The 21,047-nt window shown below is 42.1% G+C and overlaps 2 protein-coding genes across 2 annotated transcripts; both read right to left on the reverse strand.

Annotated features, from left to right (window-relative positions):
- Positions 1 to 13: 13 nt before the first annotated feature.
- Positions 14 to 6,065, reverse strand: cnot7 (CCR4-NOT transcription complex, subunit 7). The gene is made up of 7 exons (XM_035160809.2): positions 5,870 to 6,065; positions 4,757 to 4,880; positions 3,691 to 3,884; positions 3,251 to 3,412; positions 2,382 to 2,526; positions 2,151 to 2,261; positions 14 to 1,485 (listed from the first exon to the last, which is right to left on the reverse strand). The coding sequence occupies exons 2-7, from the start codon at positions 4,871 to 4,873 to the stop codon at positions 1,354 to 1,356; spliced, it is 861 nt and encodes a 286-aa protein (XP_035016700.1). The 5' UTR covers positions 4,874 to 4,880; positions 5,870 to 6,065; the 3' UTR covers positions 14 to 1,353.
- A 1,145-nt stretch (positions 6,066 to 7,210) lies between these two features.
- On the reverse strand, positions 7,211 to 18,684 carry mtmr7a (myotubularin related protein 7a). The gene is made up of 14 exons (XM_035161987.2): positions 18,345 to 18,684; positions 17,930 to 18,052; positions 16,868 to 17,030; positions 16,386 to 16,543; positions 15,286 to 15,414; positions 13,834 to 13,968; positions 13,464 to 13,596; positions 11,770 to 11,879; positions 10,623 to 10,748; positions 10,220 to 10,269; positions 9,949 to 10,149; positions 9,613 to 9,747; positions 9,301 to 9,427; positions 7,211 to 9,182 (listed from the first exon to the last, which is right to left on the reverse strand). Exons 1-14 carry the CDS (start codon positions 18,366 to 18,368, stop codon positions 8,841 to 8,843), a joined length of 1,956 nt encoding a protein of 651 aa, XP_035017878.1. The 5' UTR covers positions 18,369 to 18,684; the 3' UTR covers positions 7,211 to 8,840.
- Positions 18,685 to 21,047: the final 2,363 nt, after the last annotated feature.

Genomic DNA, 21,047 nt, shown 5'->3' on the forward strand with positions numbered 1-21,047 from the left:
ACGGTCGAGAGCCTTTTTAATGGTAGAAAAGTTTCAAGCCTTTATTTACAAAATAATCTGAAAACAATCCTGTTGTATTGCATATTCTTCTTTTTACTCCTTTGCAGTGTGAGATGTGCTGCAGAGAGAAAGATAAGTGTCCCAGTTGCTTCGACGCTGAGGCGGGTTAATAAGTCGTGAACCTACAACTTCAACACACCTATATGGAAGTTCAGGATACTATTAAACAACACAGCATTTATTCAAACGTTTTAGTACATGCGACTGGTCTAAGAAGCATGACTCTGGAAAGCAACAAGAACAAAATTCAAAGGCCAGAACTACAAGTGAAATGAACTGCACTGGAGAGAAACGTTAAAAACAAATGTTAGTTTTCCTCCCAATGAGTAAAAGTTATAGTTTTTCTTCATTTATTACAACACTAAAACTCTACAAATCCTTAACTTCAATTAAAAATGAAAATTTACTCTCAGCAGAGTAGTTCAGGGAAGCCTCAGCACGTTGACTGTTTTTCTTTTAATGCCTTTTCATAGTTTTTATAGATCTGGTCGAGAGGCAATTTCCTCCATGTTCATATGTGCTTGTGTCAATGAGGGTGTTTACATGCACAAATAAAAATACTCAACATTCCCCTCAATGAAAACCCACCGTATGCATCTTGTTACATATATTAATATACAACTATTCTGAGCTTTTTCGTGAAAACTGAAAAACAGCAACAACAGAGGAAACTTGTTTCAGCACAATACACCAGCTTGAGGAGTCCCAGTGGGATTAGAGCTTGTCAACAATATTATTAACAAATGAAAAAGATCTCAATAACTACTCATGTGCACGTAAACACACTCACAGAGAAGAACTCCCCTTCTCATCAACAGAGAAGAAGCGCAGTGACGTGTAGTGTTCAGTGTCAGAAAACTAGCGCAATAAATTAAAACTTTTAAAAGATAAGAGTGCAGCTAGTATTAAGGCTGAGCATGGTGAGAACCATTATTATGATGGTAAAGATTCACATGTTCGCGATGTAAAACGGGAACACAAACAAGGCAACAAAGAGGAGAGAGACATCGGAAACATTTTCAGCTTTCCATATAAAATCAGGTTAGAGCTTTTAAAGTGCAAAATATTTCTACAGAACATTTCAGGAAAACTAAAATCCCATCTCTTCAAGCATGTCAGATGTAACTAAACCAAAACTCACACACACACGCACAGCAGCACGTGGTGAGGGCAGCTGTGACTTTTGGCTTTTGACCATCATAATCTAAGATGAGCAGAACCTATGAGAAACAGCTCACTAAACGATGTATATAAGTTTTGTGATCTTCCATTTTTATCGTATTCGGTGTGATGTCACGACTGCTGCTTGTTAGCCTCCTCTTCGTAAGCATTTCCTGTTCCATTCTGGACGTAGGCGGAGCCTGAGCCGAGCCCGTACAAGTGACCACAGTACTTTGCATCGTCGATATGATCCTCAAAGAACATCTGTAGAAAACAATGTTAGAAGAACGTGACACTTAGAACAGACACATGTTCATTCCATATGATACTAATAAATTAATCACAGTATTTAACAATAATAATAATAATAATAATTACAAAGAGATCTCTTACTTGGTGCGTGCAGCGTTATTTGCTGCGCTATATGCCACATGCTCACACTACTGTGCGCTCCTGTTTGCGCTGTAGATCATAACATTTTAACCATTACACAATCAGACCACAGACTTGACTCTGACGAGTGTGTAAAGTTTCAGTGAATAAAAAGTGGAAAAATAACAAAACTACAATCTACAATTCTATAAAATTTCGAGCTTAGACTGAGAGAGAGTGACCAGGGAGCTTCTTACCGCTGCCAAAGAGGATATGTCTTTGTCTGTTTGTTTGTCATATCTTTTTCTGTCTAGTAGTCGGAAGATTACTCAAAAACTACTAGATGGATTACCACGAAACTTTCAGGAAAGAACACATTCAGTTTGTCAAGATCAGGGGGCAGATCCAGGACTTTCTTTAACACGGTGAGAACAAATCAGACATGTTTAGGGGACTGTTGGGCCTTGGTGGAGGTATATACTCTACTAAGTGCCATTCCAGTTCTGACATGAGACCACAATGTCGTCAGATTAATGTAAAGGAGTGCATGTACCCACCTCCCTCATCTTGAAGAAAGCCATGCCTGTCAGTAACGAGTCGGAGCCGGCCTGATGCTGTGGTCCGATCCTCTCCAGCTCCAGCTGTTCAGCTACTTCCTGAAGTCCGCCCTGAAAACAAAAAAAACACAGCCACTGACTCACGAGATCAACGCTTGAAGTCAAAGGAAAAGCTGAGGGCCACACTCAAGCTTTGTATTAATAAAACTGCTGTAATTTCTATCAAAGTACCTTCAGGTTTTTACAGCTCTTCATGAGGTACTTCACGTCATAAATGACTGGAAAGTACAAGCGAAGAATCTCGAAAAAGTCCACCTCCTCCTCCGGCAGGTTCGCGTTGGACAGAAACTTGATCAGGTAGCCAAAGTCATAGCCGCTGCAACACACACCAACACAAGCACACAATTTAACATCATGTTACAAACACACACAGCAGAGGGATTCAAGAGGTTTTCACGTCTAACAAAGATAATAAATGACAGCCTGACAGGTTCTTTTTCTTATGGCAGACCAAGACACATGGAAGGGCAAATAACTACACAAAGATCAGATATCACTTTTACCACAACTAGTATCAACAGTGGTTAAAAGAAAGTTCATCCACAACAGAGCGATTTTCCAAAAAGATCAACACTGAATTCACAATTAGGACAAATTAAAGAAATACAGATTCAACAAGAAAACCAAGAATATAAACAACAATGACATTAGAGCCTGTTTGTTAAAGTTTGTTCTAAATACCTGAACAAGATGACAGTGATGTTTGAAACCTAAGCTTTGTTTAATATCCAGAGCCTGGTTATCTTTAGCCTCAATTTGCCATGGAGACACAGTGGGAAACTGAGTGCGAAATGAAGATGTTAAGCAGCAGATTGTAAATATAAATACTGGTAATTGAACAGCAATTTTAACAGTAAATTCATCTTAAGTTATTTTCTTAATTGTGGCAAAACAATCATATTTCTGCGTAACATCTTAGCTCTTATTATAGCAAAGCAAAAAAAAAAATCTTCTCTTGTGTGGCTGCTGACAGGGCAGCTTCTAGAGTTCACATGTTGCAGTCGAGATACAAAAACAAATTCATTGCCAAAGCAGAATACCTGTGAAAAGACAGCCACTTGACCCCATCACAGAGCACCACCCCCGATGTCATCAGCAGCTCTGCAAAGTAGAGCGTCTCGATGCCTTCGTCCTCGTGCTTCTTGAACTGAATCCCTGAAGTGGTCAGGAGCTCGATGGAGTCCTGTGCATACATGTCCTCTCTGATGAGACACAACACGCATCACACAATTAGTATTCATATTATAAACACACAAGATAAAAATGGAAAGGCGGGAGATAGCTTAAAATGTTGGCTTGTGTTTTGTTAGTGTAAAAAAAAGCTGAAATACTTCTGTACTCTAGCAAATTTTAGTTTTCTACTTGACTACACAGAGGCAGAACATTGCACTTGAAGCAAATTTTGACTAATCTCAGGTTAAAATTCTGGATATGTTTGACTGCAACATCAGAGGTGACCGCGACAGGAAAATCATCTTACGTGAGGTTAAACTTAAAATTGAACTGCCACGTTGATGTCCCCGGAGGATATTCCCCTTGCTCGTTCATAAACGTGAGGCCCAGCTGGATTATCTTGAGCAAATCCACATTGCAGCGCAGTAGCTGGTACTGATAGTCAGCGTTGCTCCGGAACTCTCCGATTGGTCTGGCTACTACACCGGGAAACTCTGTGTCCTGCAAAGAGACAGTATATTATGCACAGTGGAGTAAACTAGAACGGCACTGGAGCTCCACCAAGGTCCAACAGTCCCCTTAGAGTCAATCAAGCTGCACAAATTGCACACACACTCATAGAAATCAGTCCCCTAGACATGCCGGATTCTTTTCATAACAATCCACACCCTGGGACTATCCCTGGAAAGTGAAATCAAAGATTCCTGCATCCTCCCCCTGATCCAGGTCTGCAACAACATTTAATGGCATCTTCCCTGAACCATACTCCATCCTTCAACTGAGCCTTTTGGTATTTAATTTCTCCCGTAGTTGCTTACAAACAAACAACCAACAAACAAATGACAGGGGTGAAAACATGAACTCCTGGACTGTGGTTAAAAAAAAACTCCCGATACTGATATCAGCCAATACTAACTCCTCATAATATATGTCGTTACCGTGGATTGAGAGGTTGTCGGCTGTTTGGCCATTTGCAGAAGAGAGGATAGGATTGCTCTATGTTTTATTGTCTCTGCCCTCATGTCACTGGGCAGGAGACTTCTAATGTAAATTAGCTAGTAGTCATATATGGTACAACGCATATCAATTTATATACTTTACCCTGCACCTGTTACTGCCTTATAATCTGTAAACATGATCAGTGCATCATATCACATATCACATTTCTTATCTTCGCAATAATATAGAAGGAGACAACTCTCTGGATGGGGGGGGAAACTCTCCCCCCAAGAAGTCCGCCCCTGCAAATACCGATACATCTGTGATAGGCCAATACAAAATCCGTGAGACCGATACATTGGTCCATCGACAATGGACGAAAATGTATCAAACGGCGTTGTGTCAGACTAACTGTGTCTACGGGCGCCTCTCACCATAGCGATGTAGTTGTATTTTCGGATGACATGTCTGATCCTCTTCAGCTCCTCCTCCAGGTTGTTGGACCAAACCTCACATATTCTTTGGCTGTGATCCACAGTAGCTGCGGGCATAGTGCCACTTCACCATGCAAAGAGAAAAGAGATAGACGGTCAGTTCATAGACTGATCCCTGTATGTGTGTGTGTGTTGACCTGTGATTGACCAATAGTGGCAGCCATTGAACACATGATCTCCAGATACACAGGGTCAACAATATATAGATAACCTTATAATAAGAACTGCAGGAAACAACATGCTGAGGGTAGTGAAGAGGATAAATGAGTCTCTGAGCCGTTTGCTCTTCCTTTCAGCTGTGACACTTTTATATAGTGCTAGATGAACTCGTCACATTAGCACAGAGACAGACAGAGAGACAGAGAGACAGACACACATTAGAGACAGACACAGAGAGAGACACGGTGAGATAGAGACAGTGAGATAGACAGACAGACACACAGAGAGACAGCAAAAGAGAGAGAGAGAGGGACAGACACAGAGAGAGACATTGAAAAAGAGAGAGAGAGACAGACAGACAGAGAAAGAGACAGACACACAGAGAGGAACAGCAAAAGAGAGAGAGACAGACAGAGACACAGAGAGAGAGAGCGAGAGAGACAGAAGCAGACAGACAGGCAGACATAGAGAGAGAGACAGAGAGAGACACAGAGAGAGAGAGAAGCAGACAGGCAGACAGACACAGAGAGAGACAGACAGAAAGACAGAGAGGGAGAGAGAGAAGCAGACAGACAGACAGACAGGCCCCTTCCCCTTCAGCAGTTAGCAGTTAGCAGTTAGCATGCTACAGGCTGAGCGCTGCTGAACATGAGCCGGACAGTGAGGCTCTCAGGTCGGAGGCTGGCTCCCCCCTCAGCAGCACTTCTCCAGCGGACCGGCGGCTCGACACATGGAGAAGAGTGTGTGCAACACGTGAAAGACACGACTAGCAGCACACACACACACTGTCACTCACACATACACATATATACACACACAGGTATTTCTATGTGTGTGTGTGTGCAGTGGGCGCCACTTCGCTCCAGCAAAGCTCCAGGAGCCTGGATCACTTACCGTTCCCCAGCCCGGGCGGCTGTGTGTTTAAAGCGTGTGCTATCTGGAGACTCGTACTTTGTGCTACGTTACTGTGTCGGGGCTGTTCCGCTAACTTTTAAATAGTTTATATGGAGTATTGTATCGATGTCAACCCCCGGCTGCCATCATAGCCGAGCCTACAACACTGCGTCAGCACGTAAAGACCGACGTGCTGTGCGTGTATGTTCGCTTTCCACGTGAGTGTGAGTATCAGCAGAGATGACGGACGTTCATTTGATAATCATTTCGATGTTAATGTGTTTGTTTATATGATTCCAATATTAAATCCACATTTCCATTTACTGTAATTTGACTCATACAAGTTGGAACGCTTTCAGAAAGCATATGACACTTTATCAAATGAAAACATAAAATTGGGTATTTAAATTGAGAGCATAAAGGCAGGGTTTGGGGAAATAATAATTTCATCATCTTAGCAAATGTCCTAAAAACTCCCAACTTTTTCTAGCATATTTGACCATACAAAAGTTATCTGAACTGTTTCAAACTTTAAAAAGCACAATCTTTCTGTGAGAACATACACACTTTAATTACAGATTAACCACTTGTGTGTTTATCCCTTTTCTTATTTTTGTAGGTATACATGTGTGTATTGTATATTATACACTGCATTTTCTATTGTTATCAATGGCTCAGTCTTTTGATATTGTTTTATGTAACTTAACTTAAAAACGTAACTTAAAAAAACGTTTTTAAAACTGTGTTTATACAAAATATTCAGTCGATCAGCAGAGAAAGTCAAGTTTTCAATTTTCCCCTTAATTACCTAATTGGAAGCTAGAGGTCAGAACAGCTGGGCAGATGTTCATCAACAACAGAGATTGAACCTGTAGTGAGGGACAGCTTTTGTTGCTACTGACTCAACCTAACTGATAACACCAGATAAGCTGTTTTAGTCCTAATTATGACAATTACAACAATACACTGAGTTCATTTTTAGTTGTACAGATAAAGAAAGACCAAGTTGCAGTAATACAGATGTGAGCAGAACAAAGGGAACGAGGAGGGCAGTGTAGAGCAGCCAGACTTCTGTTGTAAATAGAACATTTCATTATTATCATGTCAGACTGTGCCGCTCACATGTTTACCTGTTTGACTTTAAAGCTGGTCAGAAGAAAAGCAGAATTGAAAACGACAAAAAACAAACAAAAACACTTTTCAGTGTGATCAATAGATAATCCAGAAACTTCAAATAAAACCAACATGATCTGCATGGCTGGATATCAGGACATATATATAAGAACATGTGTTTTTAATATTTGAATAAATGGTCACAATGAATAAATAGAACTATTTGACTGATAGTATTATATTTATTTATTTATTAATTACCACAAGAACATTGACACAACAGATACAACTTTGCATTTAGGTCATTTTGACAAATTTGGCTCTTTCTCCACCCGAACAAACACACACAGTAATATAAAGCTCTTTCTTTTATACAAGGTCAAACTCTTGTACAAATAAAAAACAACATGCATCAAAGAAAGATTACAGTAGTCAAAAAAATAGGTCAAAAGTACAAAAATATTCTTAACATGCCTCGCTGGATAACCTGTACTTTGTTCGTTTGCAGTATTGGAGTGCACCTACAGTAATGTGTACTACACTAGATCTAATCCTAACTCTACACCTAATTCTACAAATGGCACACATATTAAAAAAACAGTCACTAATCTGCTTCACTAAACGGCAGAATATTTATGTTCACATGCTCTCGTCTGTTCAGTAGTTCTATCCTTGACTCCACTTTATACCTGCAGACAGTTGATTCCCTTTGGTAAAACATTTGGTTTGATCACAACAAATCTGGTGTTGAAAGTGTTTTTAGATTGGTCACTGTGTTCAGTACAAATTCAGAGCTTATCAGCCACAACTAACCAGTGGTTATTATAGTGTAATGACTACAAACACCAGCTGAGGTCACTGTGGTGTGCGGAGTGCGTTTATAACATGAACTGTGGGACTGAAACATGGCGACACTGACGTATAAACTCAACTTTGTGTCGAAGAGCATCACGGCTCGTCTTTCAGGTCAGATGGAAATCCTGAACCCAGACTGTCTATGAGCAGCAGTGAACAAAATGTGCAACAGCATTTAGAACAGGGGTCGGACAAAATGATCAAAACACTACGGAGAAGGAGATCAATCTTTTAGAACAATGTGACAGCAGCTTATATGCTGTTCTCACGTTATATATCCTTGAGTTTGCTGTTTTTCTCCCCACAGGTTGTTTATTACATTATTGTCCGTGTTTCATCCCTTTTATCATGTTTGACTTCTATTTAATAATTTATTAGCATTTTGTTCTAATTGGAGCTGTGCAAACTGACTTTTATTGCTTTATAAAATTGAATTTTTTTATAGCTAACAATGCTTTCCTAGTTGGAAATAAGGCTGTTGTCATCTACTACTGAAGCAGTGTTTAACTTTTACAGTGTTTACATTGTAAAGCAAAATGATGAAATGACGTATGGAAATCCATAGTAAAAAGCAGTCACACTTCTACACCAATCATGTTACACAGAGACAAATGTTCAGGATTGTTCTTAGTTTGCTTTTAACTTAAGGAAACTCTTTTTTAGATGACATCAGCATCACCTCTTTTTTAACCATCTATGTTGATGGGCCAAGTTTGCTGTCAAACAACATACATGACACTGAACAATATTCAACTTTGCTATTACTTTCAGAATTTCTTTCCCTGGCGTAAGAATGAAATGTTTCAGCTACAGCAGACAACTTTAACTATTATGTATTTAAGTGGCAAAAGGAAGAGTCCACCGCACAACATGCAAACAAAAGTGCAAGTCAGCTGTGTAACCCAGTGCAAGACTTTTCACTGATGTTAGCCAATACCCAGATGACTTGGTGAATGTACAGGTGGAGTTTGTTCTGTGGCCTCCAACCACATGCTACATTTGCTCAGGCAGCAGAGTAGGTAGCCTCATCTGAGTCTGGATCCCTGGTGCTGTCCTCGCTGAGAGGTGAGCGACAGCTCAGGTCAGCGATCCCAGACTCCTGGTCGCTGCCGTTTGAGAGGTTGGCTTCAGATGTTTTGTTCAGGTCCTGCGGCAGGAGGATCAGGCTGCTGTCTGGTGTTTTCAGATGACCAGGGCTGCTGGTGATGAAGTCCCCAGTGTAGTCCTGAGGGGTGTTGGCCATGGTTAGATCATCAAGGAGGGCCCACGCTGTGGGGCTCTTATCACAGGGGGTTGTCTTCTGGGTGACTCTCCACACCTGCTCCTGCTCCAGTTGAGCAATTTTCTATTGAGAACGTAGAACATAAAGAACAGTAATTTTCTATAAGCAGGACAACCACTGGAGCAGTTTCTTTTTCTCATGAGAAGGGACAAGCAGGAAGAAGCGACAGCGCTGGTCCTACCTGTTTGTGTGAGGTCAGCTGCTCCTCCAGCTGCTGCGTCTCCTCTTGGATGGCCCGAAGGTAATCCTCTACAGACTGACGTGGATGCATCCCTCGGTCAAAATGATTGTACAGGCCTCTCCAAAATCTATACAAAGCAAGTTTACGTATGAGATTAAGCCCCTTTTAACCCCTACAGAAGCTTCACTTTCAGATTGTGAGTATTTTTCTTACAATCAGAGGGCAAGTATTTAACTCAGAATTGTATTACAAACATGTGTACACCAGATTTCCAACTAAGCTGTGGTTTAGTTGCTGTTAGTGACAACCTACTTAAAGCAGTAGGGGGCAGTAGAGGGCCGGAGGAGCCCCTGAGTCTGGCTGTGGTCCGGCCTGTACAGAGGGTTGATGTAGTCTGTGCGGTTCATCCACAGATAACTCCACAAAGAGTGAGTCCTCTCACGCACTCTGTGAGACAAATGGTAGATTAAGACAATATAATCAGTTAATTTTGTTTTGTTTCCAGTTGTCTTAACTTGTACAAGCCCAGTGACATAAAATACTACTAGCTGTCCCTTGTCCTCAGTCGTCACTCTTCCCTCAGACCAGATGTCTGAGCTGTGAAAAGGAAAAGAAACTGATGGCAGCAGCAGCAGGTTTAAATCTCACCCCAGCTCGATCCTCTCCCGCTGGTTGTTGCCAATAAAGTTGCCGAACTGGCAGGAGTAGATGTGGCTGTGAATGGTGATGAGGAACCTCTCGTTGAACTCAAAGGCACAGGGGAACTGCTCCATCAGCTGCCACACGCACTCCAGGAACTGGTCGATGATGGGAGACACCTCCTTAGGGTCTCCGACCAGGTGGTTGCACCTGGAGATGAGTTGGGTACAGTTAGATCAAAACAAAGCGTCCACAGATCGCCTAATGTTTAGAATCACACCTGTGGGTGAACTTGTGTCCAAATGAGACCCAGTCTCTCTCGATGAGGACCTAAGTGCAAAAAAAACAGAGGGAAGATGACAGTTTTTGAACATCTTTAATTTCAGTTATTCATGACTAAAGGATCAGACATTGTGCACAGTCAATCCCTGAAGAATGGCTGGACCTTTTCACCCTCTGTGTGGATTCATTTTATTCTGACTTCAGGGGCAATTCCCAATTACTTTCCAGAGTGGCTCTTTTTGGATTCCATCTTATCCTTCACAAATCCAGCTGATCAAAGAAACGAGCCTCGCAGGCCCAGTGAGGACGACTACCAACTACGATATATTTATATGATACAGTGTGTACCACAGGGTTATGTGACAGTCACAGTCTAGCAAAGGGAAAGATTCCGTACGTACCATGAGTCCTCTGAGGGTCCTGTAGTAGGGATCCAGCAGCACACAGGCCACTGAACACACCTGGGCTGTACGGTCCCAACCGTCTGAACAGTGAACCAAGACACTGACACCCTCCTCTGCTACAGCCTGTGACACACACACACATACACAGTCAGTGCCAAAAGAAACTCAGGGTGGTGAAGATAAACAATGGTTAGAAAGCAAAATAACTTGTTATCACATATAAGACATATACCATTATTACCATTACCATTATGATTCATATTTATGTTCCTGAATAAACTGGACGTCATTATCATTGGCTGTTCATGTTGTCTGTCAAAACATGGACGGGATGAGTTCTATCGACGTTATATCGACATGTCTTAAATTTCTGTCGAGGAAAAGTTATAATGCTATAATTATCTATATTGTTTTATCGCCCAGCCCTATATGTTGTATATGAACACACATGTGACGCCAAATTCCTGCCACTGGTTTTATGCTATTCCCCTGATGAACAGTGGGAGGCGACAACCTGCCTTAGCAAACATCGCAAACGTGTCAGTAAATGCAAGAAAGAGTGCTAGGAAGCAAATCTGGATGGCAACATTCCATTAATAAACATATGATACTCTTAAATTTCATACCTGAGATGTTATAATTTCTCCAGTACTGGTTAAAAATGCAACAACGAGCTGTAGACTCATGTGTATGACTCAATAATGAAAATGGATGTAACAGAACGGTGTCAGAGAAAGGTCGGGAGTCTCTGCTGCTGAAGTTTGGGAAACTAGGCCGATGGATTTGTATTTCATAGGTCATAAAAATCCCTCTGGTGAATTGCAGTTTTTGAGATGGTGACCCAGATACCAGAACCTTTTCTGTTGGACGATATATTCAGTTGAACTGATTGACCTCAACCACTTACTATCTAATGTAATTGACTGGTGGAGCCTGAGAGCAAGTAGTTGTATAACAATTCAATGCTACAGTCAATTTTGGCAGCAGGGGAATTGTGCTCTTTTTTTGAGTAGACTTCAATAAAAGTTGTCTCGGCACAACTCGTGAAGGATACAATACACACTCACTCACAGACCCACACACACCTAAGCTAATATTGAGTGCAGTGGTGAAGCAGACAGCAGGGATTAACCTCCAGACTGACCTTGGCGATGAAGATGCCTGCATCCAAAACAGCTTTGATGTGCTTCAGCCAGCCTGAGCCTTCCAGGCCCTCCAGGAAGTTGGACATGGAGGGGGAACGCAGCTCACACACTGTAACCACAACACAGCTGTCTCACTGGCAGGAAACATGGAGCATACCTGATCTCTGGACTTTATTAAACCACACGTTCACTTTCATTATAAAGACAACATCCATGACGGTGAATTCATGGGGGAATCTGTGTGGAAAATATGGGTCACACGGTTTTTCAAAAACGAACTTCCTCTCAGATTCTCATGTGATGGATAATTTGGACCCCTGTCAATTAATTTAGTCACGCATTTGATCCAGACTGAAATATCTGTCAACTTCTTTTAGGATTAATTTTGCAATGGAATTTTCTAGAGACATTCATGGTCCCTATAAGATAAATCAAAATGAATTTAGGGACCACCAGAACATGCTGACATGCCCCCAAAAAGATGGTTTATCATGATAAACAAACATGTGCCTGCTTAGATTAGCCATTTCAGTCTGAGCCATAGAAAACACTGTCTCCACCGTGTTAGTGGATGGGACATAGACCAAACAAAAAAAAAGTACACATTAAATATATTTTTGCAGTGTGCTGCAGTCATAGTCTTGTTATTGTGCATTTAAAAATACTAATGCAACATAAAGCCATACTCAAACACAATAACACAAGTCAGGAAAGATAATTAAATACAAATCCATTTCTATACCATAAGGCTCCCTGCATTATGTTTGCTTATCTTGTAGAAAGCAGAGCCTAAATTTATTTTTCCATCTTCAGGGTTCAACATAAATATTTGCGAGTTCACGGGGAGGCAGAATGACATGAAACCATTTCTGCGCGGCTGGACTTGTATTTGCTCTGGACAATTTATCACATTAACACTCAGAATTCAAACTGTGTCCTCACTCATTAAGGCGCTCACAGAGGTGACAAAGTGGTTTTCGCTGACAATGCATCAGTTTGCTGACCTGTAAAAGCACAGTGAGGCCACTGACAGGAGGGCAGCCAGGTGAACAGGTTCATTCAGCCTCTGGTTTTGTAACACAAGAGTTTACTTCCACTCAGGAGAAATGTTTGCGCTAATGCTGCCAGGGGGGGGTCTTCTAAATCTTATTGAAGTGGGTGATGGGGTAGAGAGAGTCCGGCATGCTCTGAAGGGCAGGCGCTGTGTCTCCAGCCTTTTAAGACTTCCCTTGTGCTACCAGGGGGCAAAGAGTTATCACAACTAAGAACAGCTATAACTTTTCAGACTTCAAATCACATCATTCTCACGCCCTCTTTCTCTCTTTGGGGGATAAGGTCTCGGATTGTCCACTCTGGGAAGCCAAAATAGCTCTGAAATAAATTCCAGATGGATTCAAAGTCTTCCTCGGAGCACCCCGGCATAATACCCAGAAATTCTCCTGTGGGCTCATTTGAGGTCTGATTGCAGCACAGTTCAGTCTGCATGAGTGCATATGAAAGCCACAGGGGTTGCATGGGTCCTGCCTTGCTCTAGTAATGGAAGAAGCAGCAAATTTAAACAGGCACTGCGATGTGAGATGTGTGATATGAGGACATTTCTGACTCAGTGATAAAATGCACATCTGTCACATCTGTCTCCAAACGGTTTCCACAGGACATAAATTTAAACTCAGCGTGAGAACATGATAATTACCTTCTAGCATTTTTTGTTGGCTGTTTCTCATAACGTGGATGTTCTCGATGCCGATGAACTGGAATTTAATGTTGGAGTAGTTGTCTTCATTTTCGTAGCCTTTTCCTGCAGCTCGGTTTGCAATCGCATTCAGCTAGAAAAACACAAGATTGGCAGTTAAAAGTGTAAAACTATACAAAAGTATGGTTTCACACAAGTTTCCATTATATAATTTTGACCATGGTTCAGTTTTTACACAACCAGGATGTTTTCAAATACTTTTGCTGTGCGCAGGACCAGCTGGCTGAACACAGTTTGGAAAATAAAGCCCACCTGAACACACAGCATCGTACTGTATGACTTGCATTTTCGCAGGGCACAAAGGGCTCACCTTAGGCCTGGTGTCCACCACATACATGAAGTCGCTGCGGGGATTGGACCTCAAGATGGCCTCCAGCATCTGTTCATCCTCTAGGCACCGAGCGCTGAAACCTGACAGAGGCTGGCTGCTGCGGCAGATGGCAGCCTGGGAGGAGGCAAGAGATTTCATGCAGGAATGTTGACACGCCCGGCAGTCGATTTTAAGCAAATTATTGTTTTCCACGACATTTAGAGCAAAAAAAAAAAAAAAATTCAATATGTGAGAATCAGGACGAATACAAATTCACAGTACTTTATCTTTCCCTGAATGTTTGATTTAAATGAATCAACCCCACAGTTTCTCGCATCTACATTTAGGAGCCACAAGGGAGAAAGCCAGAGGTTGTTGCATGACTCTCCCTTCTGGCTCATGAACTCGAGTGGAGTCCCTCTGTAGGAGCTGACATCCACACCCAGGACCATCAACCCTGGGAATCTGACCTTACACACATAAAGCACTCCCAACTGCCCATTCAGGGATTAATAGGACAAATGATGAATGTTCAGGCTTAGCATTTATACAAATACACAAATATGAATCATTGTAGCCGAGTTGTAGAGGGTGGCAATGATGCATATTTTGTAAGTAATCGCTGACTGGACATTTGTCTCTCGCTTTGCCCCTCATAAATATTATCATGTGCCTCTGATGTGATGTGACAATATTAACACCGACCTCTTGACCCACCTGATCATAGGTCAGTCTTAGACAAACAGCTACAGAACAAGTAGTCTGCTCATGGGGAACAAATTTATTAAAACCGTATGTTGTGCTTCATACAAAAAGTATATCTTATATCAAATATTGTGGGATAAACTGCCCTTGTGACTAGAAATTAGAAACCACATCCAGAGTCTTGGTGATTCTTCTGTACCATCAGTACAATATCAGTTTGGGGCTCAGGTGGGGCAAGACACTGAACCCCTAATTGCCTGTGATGGACCATCAGTATTGAGTTTGTGTGTTATTGAGGAGTGCTGTATGAATGTGTACGTGAGTGGATGAATATAACCTGTGGTTTAAAGCCCTATATAAATGCAGACCATTTACCATTTCAGGCTCACTGTCTATATCGGATGTGTAGTTGGAAAATGGAATGAGGGGATATAAATATTTATGGCCTAACAGTTAAAAATGGCTAGAAAACATCTGCGGGCAGCATCAGTGACTCAACAGCAGTGGCTTCATGTTCACTTTGGGGCTTTATGACTTTAAAATCTCACTTTCTGACTTGGAACTTTTGTGAAAGCTTACACACACCCACAGGGAGAGCATGCAAAGTCCACACGTAAAGACCCCGTCAGTGATATTGTTAAACCAAATACATGAGCTTCAGTTCATACCATTCCTGTGTTAATCATAGTATTAGTTATCGTGGGAAGCATATGGAAAATAAAGAGAAAATGTACGCTGTCAACTTACATGATTTTCTTTGGAGTAGTACGACAGAGTGGGAAATCTGCCTCTGCTTCTGAACTTGGAGCTCCCTACGATGATCGGAGGTGAGGCAGACTCCGGTACAAAGAGGTCAGCAGGGTAAGTGTCACTCACCTTTAAAAACATGACATTATAAAAAAGTGAGCAACCGAGAACTGTAGGTTACATTGTAACCGTTGTTCTCTATTATATCAAGACTATCTCTCCACCCAGATAAATATTTCATATGTACAGGGATTTCTGTAAGACAACTCGCGAAGAAGCAGAGCAGTCTCAGAATCCCAATCATATTACCAGTGCTCTAATCGTGTACCCGATGAGCCAGTGCTACAAAGAAACTATTTACAAACGTACACTGTTTACACACCCCTGAGCTTGCAGGAGGGTCAGACACTGTCTGCAGCCATTTTATGCTCCGGCGCAAGGCTCTACCTGGAGCGTCGCTGGCTTTGCAAGACGCCAAGGCCAGCAACCACAGGGGTGAAGGGCCAGTGAAGCTAGCCCGCCAGACGCAAGGCTAGTGACAGGTTTTTGGTGGCAACCAAATCCTTGCCACTGACAACTGCAAAACCAACTCCCCAAACAATGGCAGTTTCCATAACGGGGATACACCTGAGCGCGTCAGCGGGCACCGCCACACAATATGCCCTCGGTGTGCTGGATGACTGCCAGAGCTTCACAGTACTTTTCTCCTTTTTCCTGTCAACGACCCACACACGAGAGGTGACAGCAACCCTGAGAGGAGCCGAAGGCCAGCTCTCACCTGCACCAGGCAGCAGATTTAAATGCTTGTCTGTCTTGTGAATAGATCTCTAAATTGTATCTCCAATCTCTGCTGAACCCGCGTCTGAAAAGCTCAGTGGAGATCGAAAAATCTGAGTAATCACGCACACCTGGGATTTATATACTGGTGCGTGCAAGTTCTACCGGTGTGTCTTAAATAATTATCCATGTTATCTGTCAGGTGGGGGTCATTCCCTGAACATATGGAATATGTATCTGGGCTGAGAGATAGTCTCAGTACGATAGAGAAGTCCATATTTGGATGGAAAGCTGCAACTGGTCATCGATGTCAGCTCAGTGACCTTGTAGTGTCGATTGATGGGGGAGAGCTTCCACAGAGAGTTGGGGAGTCCCATTCTGCTGTAATCAGCCTTGAGGTCCAAGAAGTCCCATTCCTGCCGCCTCTCCTTCTCGTCAACGTTGGGCTTGTAGGAGAAGCAATACAGCTCAGCGTAACTCACTGCAACACACAACACAGGCTCTCAGTTTAAGTTTGATGAGCAAAAGCTCCAATTTGCAATTAGAAAGACTGAAGTGTTGCAAAACAGAGAGAAAGGAAACGTAGAGGCTGAACAGTGCTGAATTTTGAGGTTCACACAGATACTATGGAGTAAACAACTTCTGAAAATAACTAAAGAGATTATTTGAGAGGCAGGATGTTTAATCCAGCACAGGTGTTGCTCTAAATAAGCCACAATAATAATGATCCTCTGACGTATTGACTGGGCTCTAATGTAAGAACATCCCAGAACCAGTCCTCTGCTGGTGTCATACCACAGCTCACCTGGCTGGGAGAGACGCTGCAGCGACAGGTGAACATCCTGACACTCCCGCTCTCGAGGGATGACAATATGAAGAACCTGGAAGTTCTTACAGTGGATGAGTAGAGCACATCCTGAGGCCGTGGCAGCTTGTTTCTCCACACTGCACACCAAACTGTGAAGCACCTGGAGTAAGATCAAACAAAGACAAGAAAATACTTTTTATTATGATAGAAATAATACCTCTGCCAAGGAGGTTATGTTTTCATCTGTGTTTGTTTGTTTGACTGTTAGGATTAAGCTGGACAGCGCTCACTCGTAAGCGTGACTTGTGTTTCAACAACCCTCCAATGAATAGTTTGAATGTAGAACAGCTTTGTCCTAAATGACAGTGCGGTGCTGATCATACAATGACTAACACAACTTCTTCTCCTCCAACAATAGCAACTAAAGACATGACTCAGTGATATTGCGTTCTCAAGAATGGGATAGATGGACGGATGTTCGTACGGACAGATGGACAACCCGAAAACAAAATACCTCTAGGCACTGGCTGTCGCCGGCAAAATGCCAGAAATAACATGTATGGGACTGAAGGATTTATTACCCCAACCAAGGGGGAAATGATTTCATCTGTTTGTTTCTTTGTCTGATAATCAGCAGGATTACACTACAGGACGGATTTCCATGAAACTGTGCATGGATGTGGTATAGGTCAGGGAGGAACCCATTCAATTTAGTTGCGGATCCGGATCAGTAGGCAGATCTGGGATTTTTTTTTCACTTTCTTTAACATTGCAAATTTGGCATTTTTTGAATTCTTTGTTGATTTCAAAGAGAATTATTCATGGATCTGGATGAAAACAACCAGGCCTGTTCAGGAAGCTGGTATTTATGAGTGTGAGAAATTAGGTGTAGATCCAATTAGAAATCTGGATGCTGTGAATTTTAAGAGTGGTTTCATAAAGGGACTGTCGGGTCTCAGCGGAGGTACATTGTGTATGGTGTGCCACTGTAGCTTAACGTGGGCATCATGATGCTTAGCTGCACAGAGGGTATTTGCAGTGTCCTAAGCTGACGCTTACCCATGTTTCATTGCGCACTCCAGCCTCGTTCTCGACAAAGATGGAGTGTGTGGCTGTCAGGTAGAGGGTCCCCGCCCTGCTCCTCCTGGGAGACAGTCTGTCCAGCAGCTTGACATTCTCCACCTAGAGGAGGAGGATCGGCATCAAACATGCTCAGCACACGACTCATATGTTTGTGACACAGATGCACTGATACACACACACGCACACACAGTGACATGTAGCTGATAGCTGCAGGAGGAGCCTGCTGCCTACGTGGCCCGACACACCAGTCTCCCATTATACTGTTTGTGTTGTATTAATTATGCACATTAAAGCTGAATGGCCTGCGGGCCCACATGGAGGTCCGTGTTGTGTGACTGAGGCTCAGTGGTAACATGGTGTCGAATCACTGCAGTGAGCTCCGCGGGTTTACCTTCGGTAGTCGGATGTGCTCCATCAGCAGCAGAGAGAAGAGCCGCAGCTAGCAGCAGTGCAGCATGTGAACGGCGGGGTGGTCAGTGGGTCGTGGCTCAGACTCAATGGTTCATCTGGTTCCTGCAGCCGCTCAGGTGGAAACACAGACTGTAAATAAAAAAAGGTAAAAACCACCATAACATTGCTCCTGGCTGACCTGTCTTCGCCACACCGCAGGGTCCTAGAGCCCGCCCGGTGCCAAGCCTGAGCTAAATGCTAAAGGTCATCTCAGGCTACTGACCACATATGTTTACTATCAAATATTCCCCAAATGTGAGTAGATCCCAGATGTTGACTTCACTCATTTCAGAGAGACAAGCCTCACAGCACATTATCCAGTAAGGAAGTGGTTTGTTGTTATGCTAATCAAGCTAGTTTCAAAGGAGCTAGTGATAGTGGGAGTAACTTTGTGAAGAGAATGGCTTTACTGGTTTTTACTGTTAGAACAATAAATAGATGAAGTGTAAGGGCTGTGGTTTTTATTTCAGTAGTCAAATTAAGACAAGATTCATACCTGGGGTACAAGCTGAATCCAAATAATAATAATACACCTTTCACACAAGCATTGCATTAGAAGGGCTTTACAGCAAAGATTAAAAAATGAACAAGATACAAGTAAAAGCACCACATGAATAAAACAGAATGCATCTACACGTGATTAAAACCACTTGGTAATGACAGCAGTCTGAGTGTAACAAAGATTTTCTTTAAGTTGTTTCCCCTTGGTTTCCCTAGCAGCTGCAACTAAAATCATAGAAGAGTAAACAATAGCAGACCAGTCACAATAAAATTATTTTTAAGAAAGCTGATGGTGCTTACCAATAACAACATTGCATAATTAAAGTCAATATTTTGACTTGAACTTTGACTTTTTAGTTTGGCCCGTGCCCCATCCACTAAGTTGGAGGAGGTTTATGACTTACACTGCAACTAGAGGTCAAGATGATTTTGCTTCTCTTTTGGGAGCTGTCATGTCATCCATTTTTATAAAGAGTGTATGGTTCAAATGGTTAAAAGGTTAATGGACTGTGACCATCAAAGAGTCAGTCATTATGAAAAAAAACAGATCAGTATCTTGTAATGTGAATTTTATAATAAGAGTGATTTTTTTTGTTACTAAATATATTTTTGTGTTGTATCAAGATATTTTCACATTGTTACGGTGCATACTTGTCATTATCTTTTCAGAAATCAATTCACATTATAATGTGATAACTAGCTTCATGCTCGGGATTCTTGAGCATGGTGGATGGGTCCTGCCCTCTGGAGCAGTATACTGTAGGTAGGAAACACCTTTACAGAGGCAGGGGGCGTGTTCCCCCCTGACAAATTGGAAATGGTTGTGCGTTGAACACCTGGTGCCGCAGGGTTGATGATTGGGTAAAAAATCTGTCACACCCATCAGACTAGAGGAAGAGTACTTCAAAGTCTGTTACACACTGTTCTATTTGTGTGTGCTCTGACCTCGAATGTGCTTTGACATCAGCAGATCTTGTCTTATTTATTGGCTGCAACCACCTATGACGTTGTGACGCAAATATTTAAAGACTGATGATTAGCGTCAATGTAACAGGCTATAGGTCATTGCATGATCAACATTGGCAATAATGGATTTAGCTTATCTGGTTGAATGGAGCATGCACAAAATACGAATAGTAGTCACTATATAACTCAAGTTCTATGAGTATGTGTGTAGCCCCGCAGGCCTAACTGTTGTGGCCTGCTCTGTGCAGTGGTTACCCCTTGATTGGCCAGTGAGTCCATAGATTTGTCTCAGAGTGCTGAGGTGGAGGTAAGTAAAAAGACCTGCCATATTCTAAATTGTCCATAGTTTCATCATGAACCAATTTTTTTTTTTACACACCTCATAATAATAAAAGAGATCTTTAACTTGGTGTAAGCAGAGCTTTGCAGCGTGCTCACCTGAGCTGTCCCGCTACATCGCGCTGTTGTCCGTAACTTTTGTACCATCCATGCAGTCAGACGTCATAGCTTCAGTTGTGGCAAGCAGTGCAGGTTATTCTCTCACGTAAGAACTTGTCTTTCACTCTTCAGCCTGTGTACCTGTCACTCTTAATCTGTTGTGCGTGACAGTGACCTTCATGCATGTGTACATATACCCTGTTACCGTCATAGATGGAATTAATTCTGTGGGAAACGCTGATAGGGTTTACTATATAGTACTTTTACATAATTTCAGGGAAACAACATGTTATTAATTCTGAAAACCATATAAAACATAACAAAACCAATACACACTGTTTTTAGATTGAACGTGCCCCTGGTATAATTTAGACAACCAGCCCCAGATGTTCAGTTGGTCAGCAGAGAGTTTCAAATGTTATTTAAGTCGATACAGTGTTGTACATTCTGGCACTGAGCATATGTCACTGATCATCACAGTGTGGAGCTATTTTGAGAGGCTCCCCTGTGCAGACACATGAATCCACATGATTTTGAATTAGATGCGCGCACATTTTGTGTGTGTATATCCATGTTTTATTTTATCAAGTTCCTCTGACATCTTCATAGTATTTGGTTGAACTTCATATTTAAAAAAAAAAAATCTGATTCTGCATTTCTTTTCACATCACTGAGCAGAGCAACCATCTGTTGTAGACAGAAAAAAAACAATAACAGTGAATAATTCAACTTTGCAGAA

The sequence above is a fragment of the Hippoglossus stenolepis genome, chromosome 7 (assembly GCF_022539355.2).
Source record: "Hippoglossus stenolepis isolate QCI-W04-F060 chromosome 7, HSTE1.2, whole genome shotgun sequence".
In the NCBI taxonomy this organism is placed as follows: Eukaryota; Metazoa; Chordata; class Actinopteri; order Pleuronectiformes; family Pleuronectidae; genus Hippoglossus; species Hippoglossus stenolepis.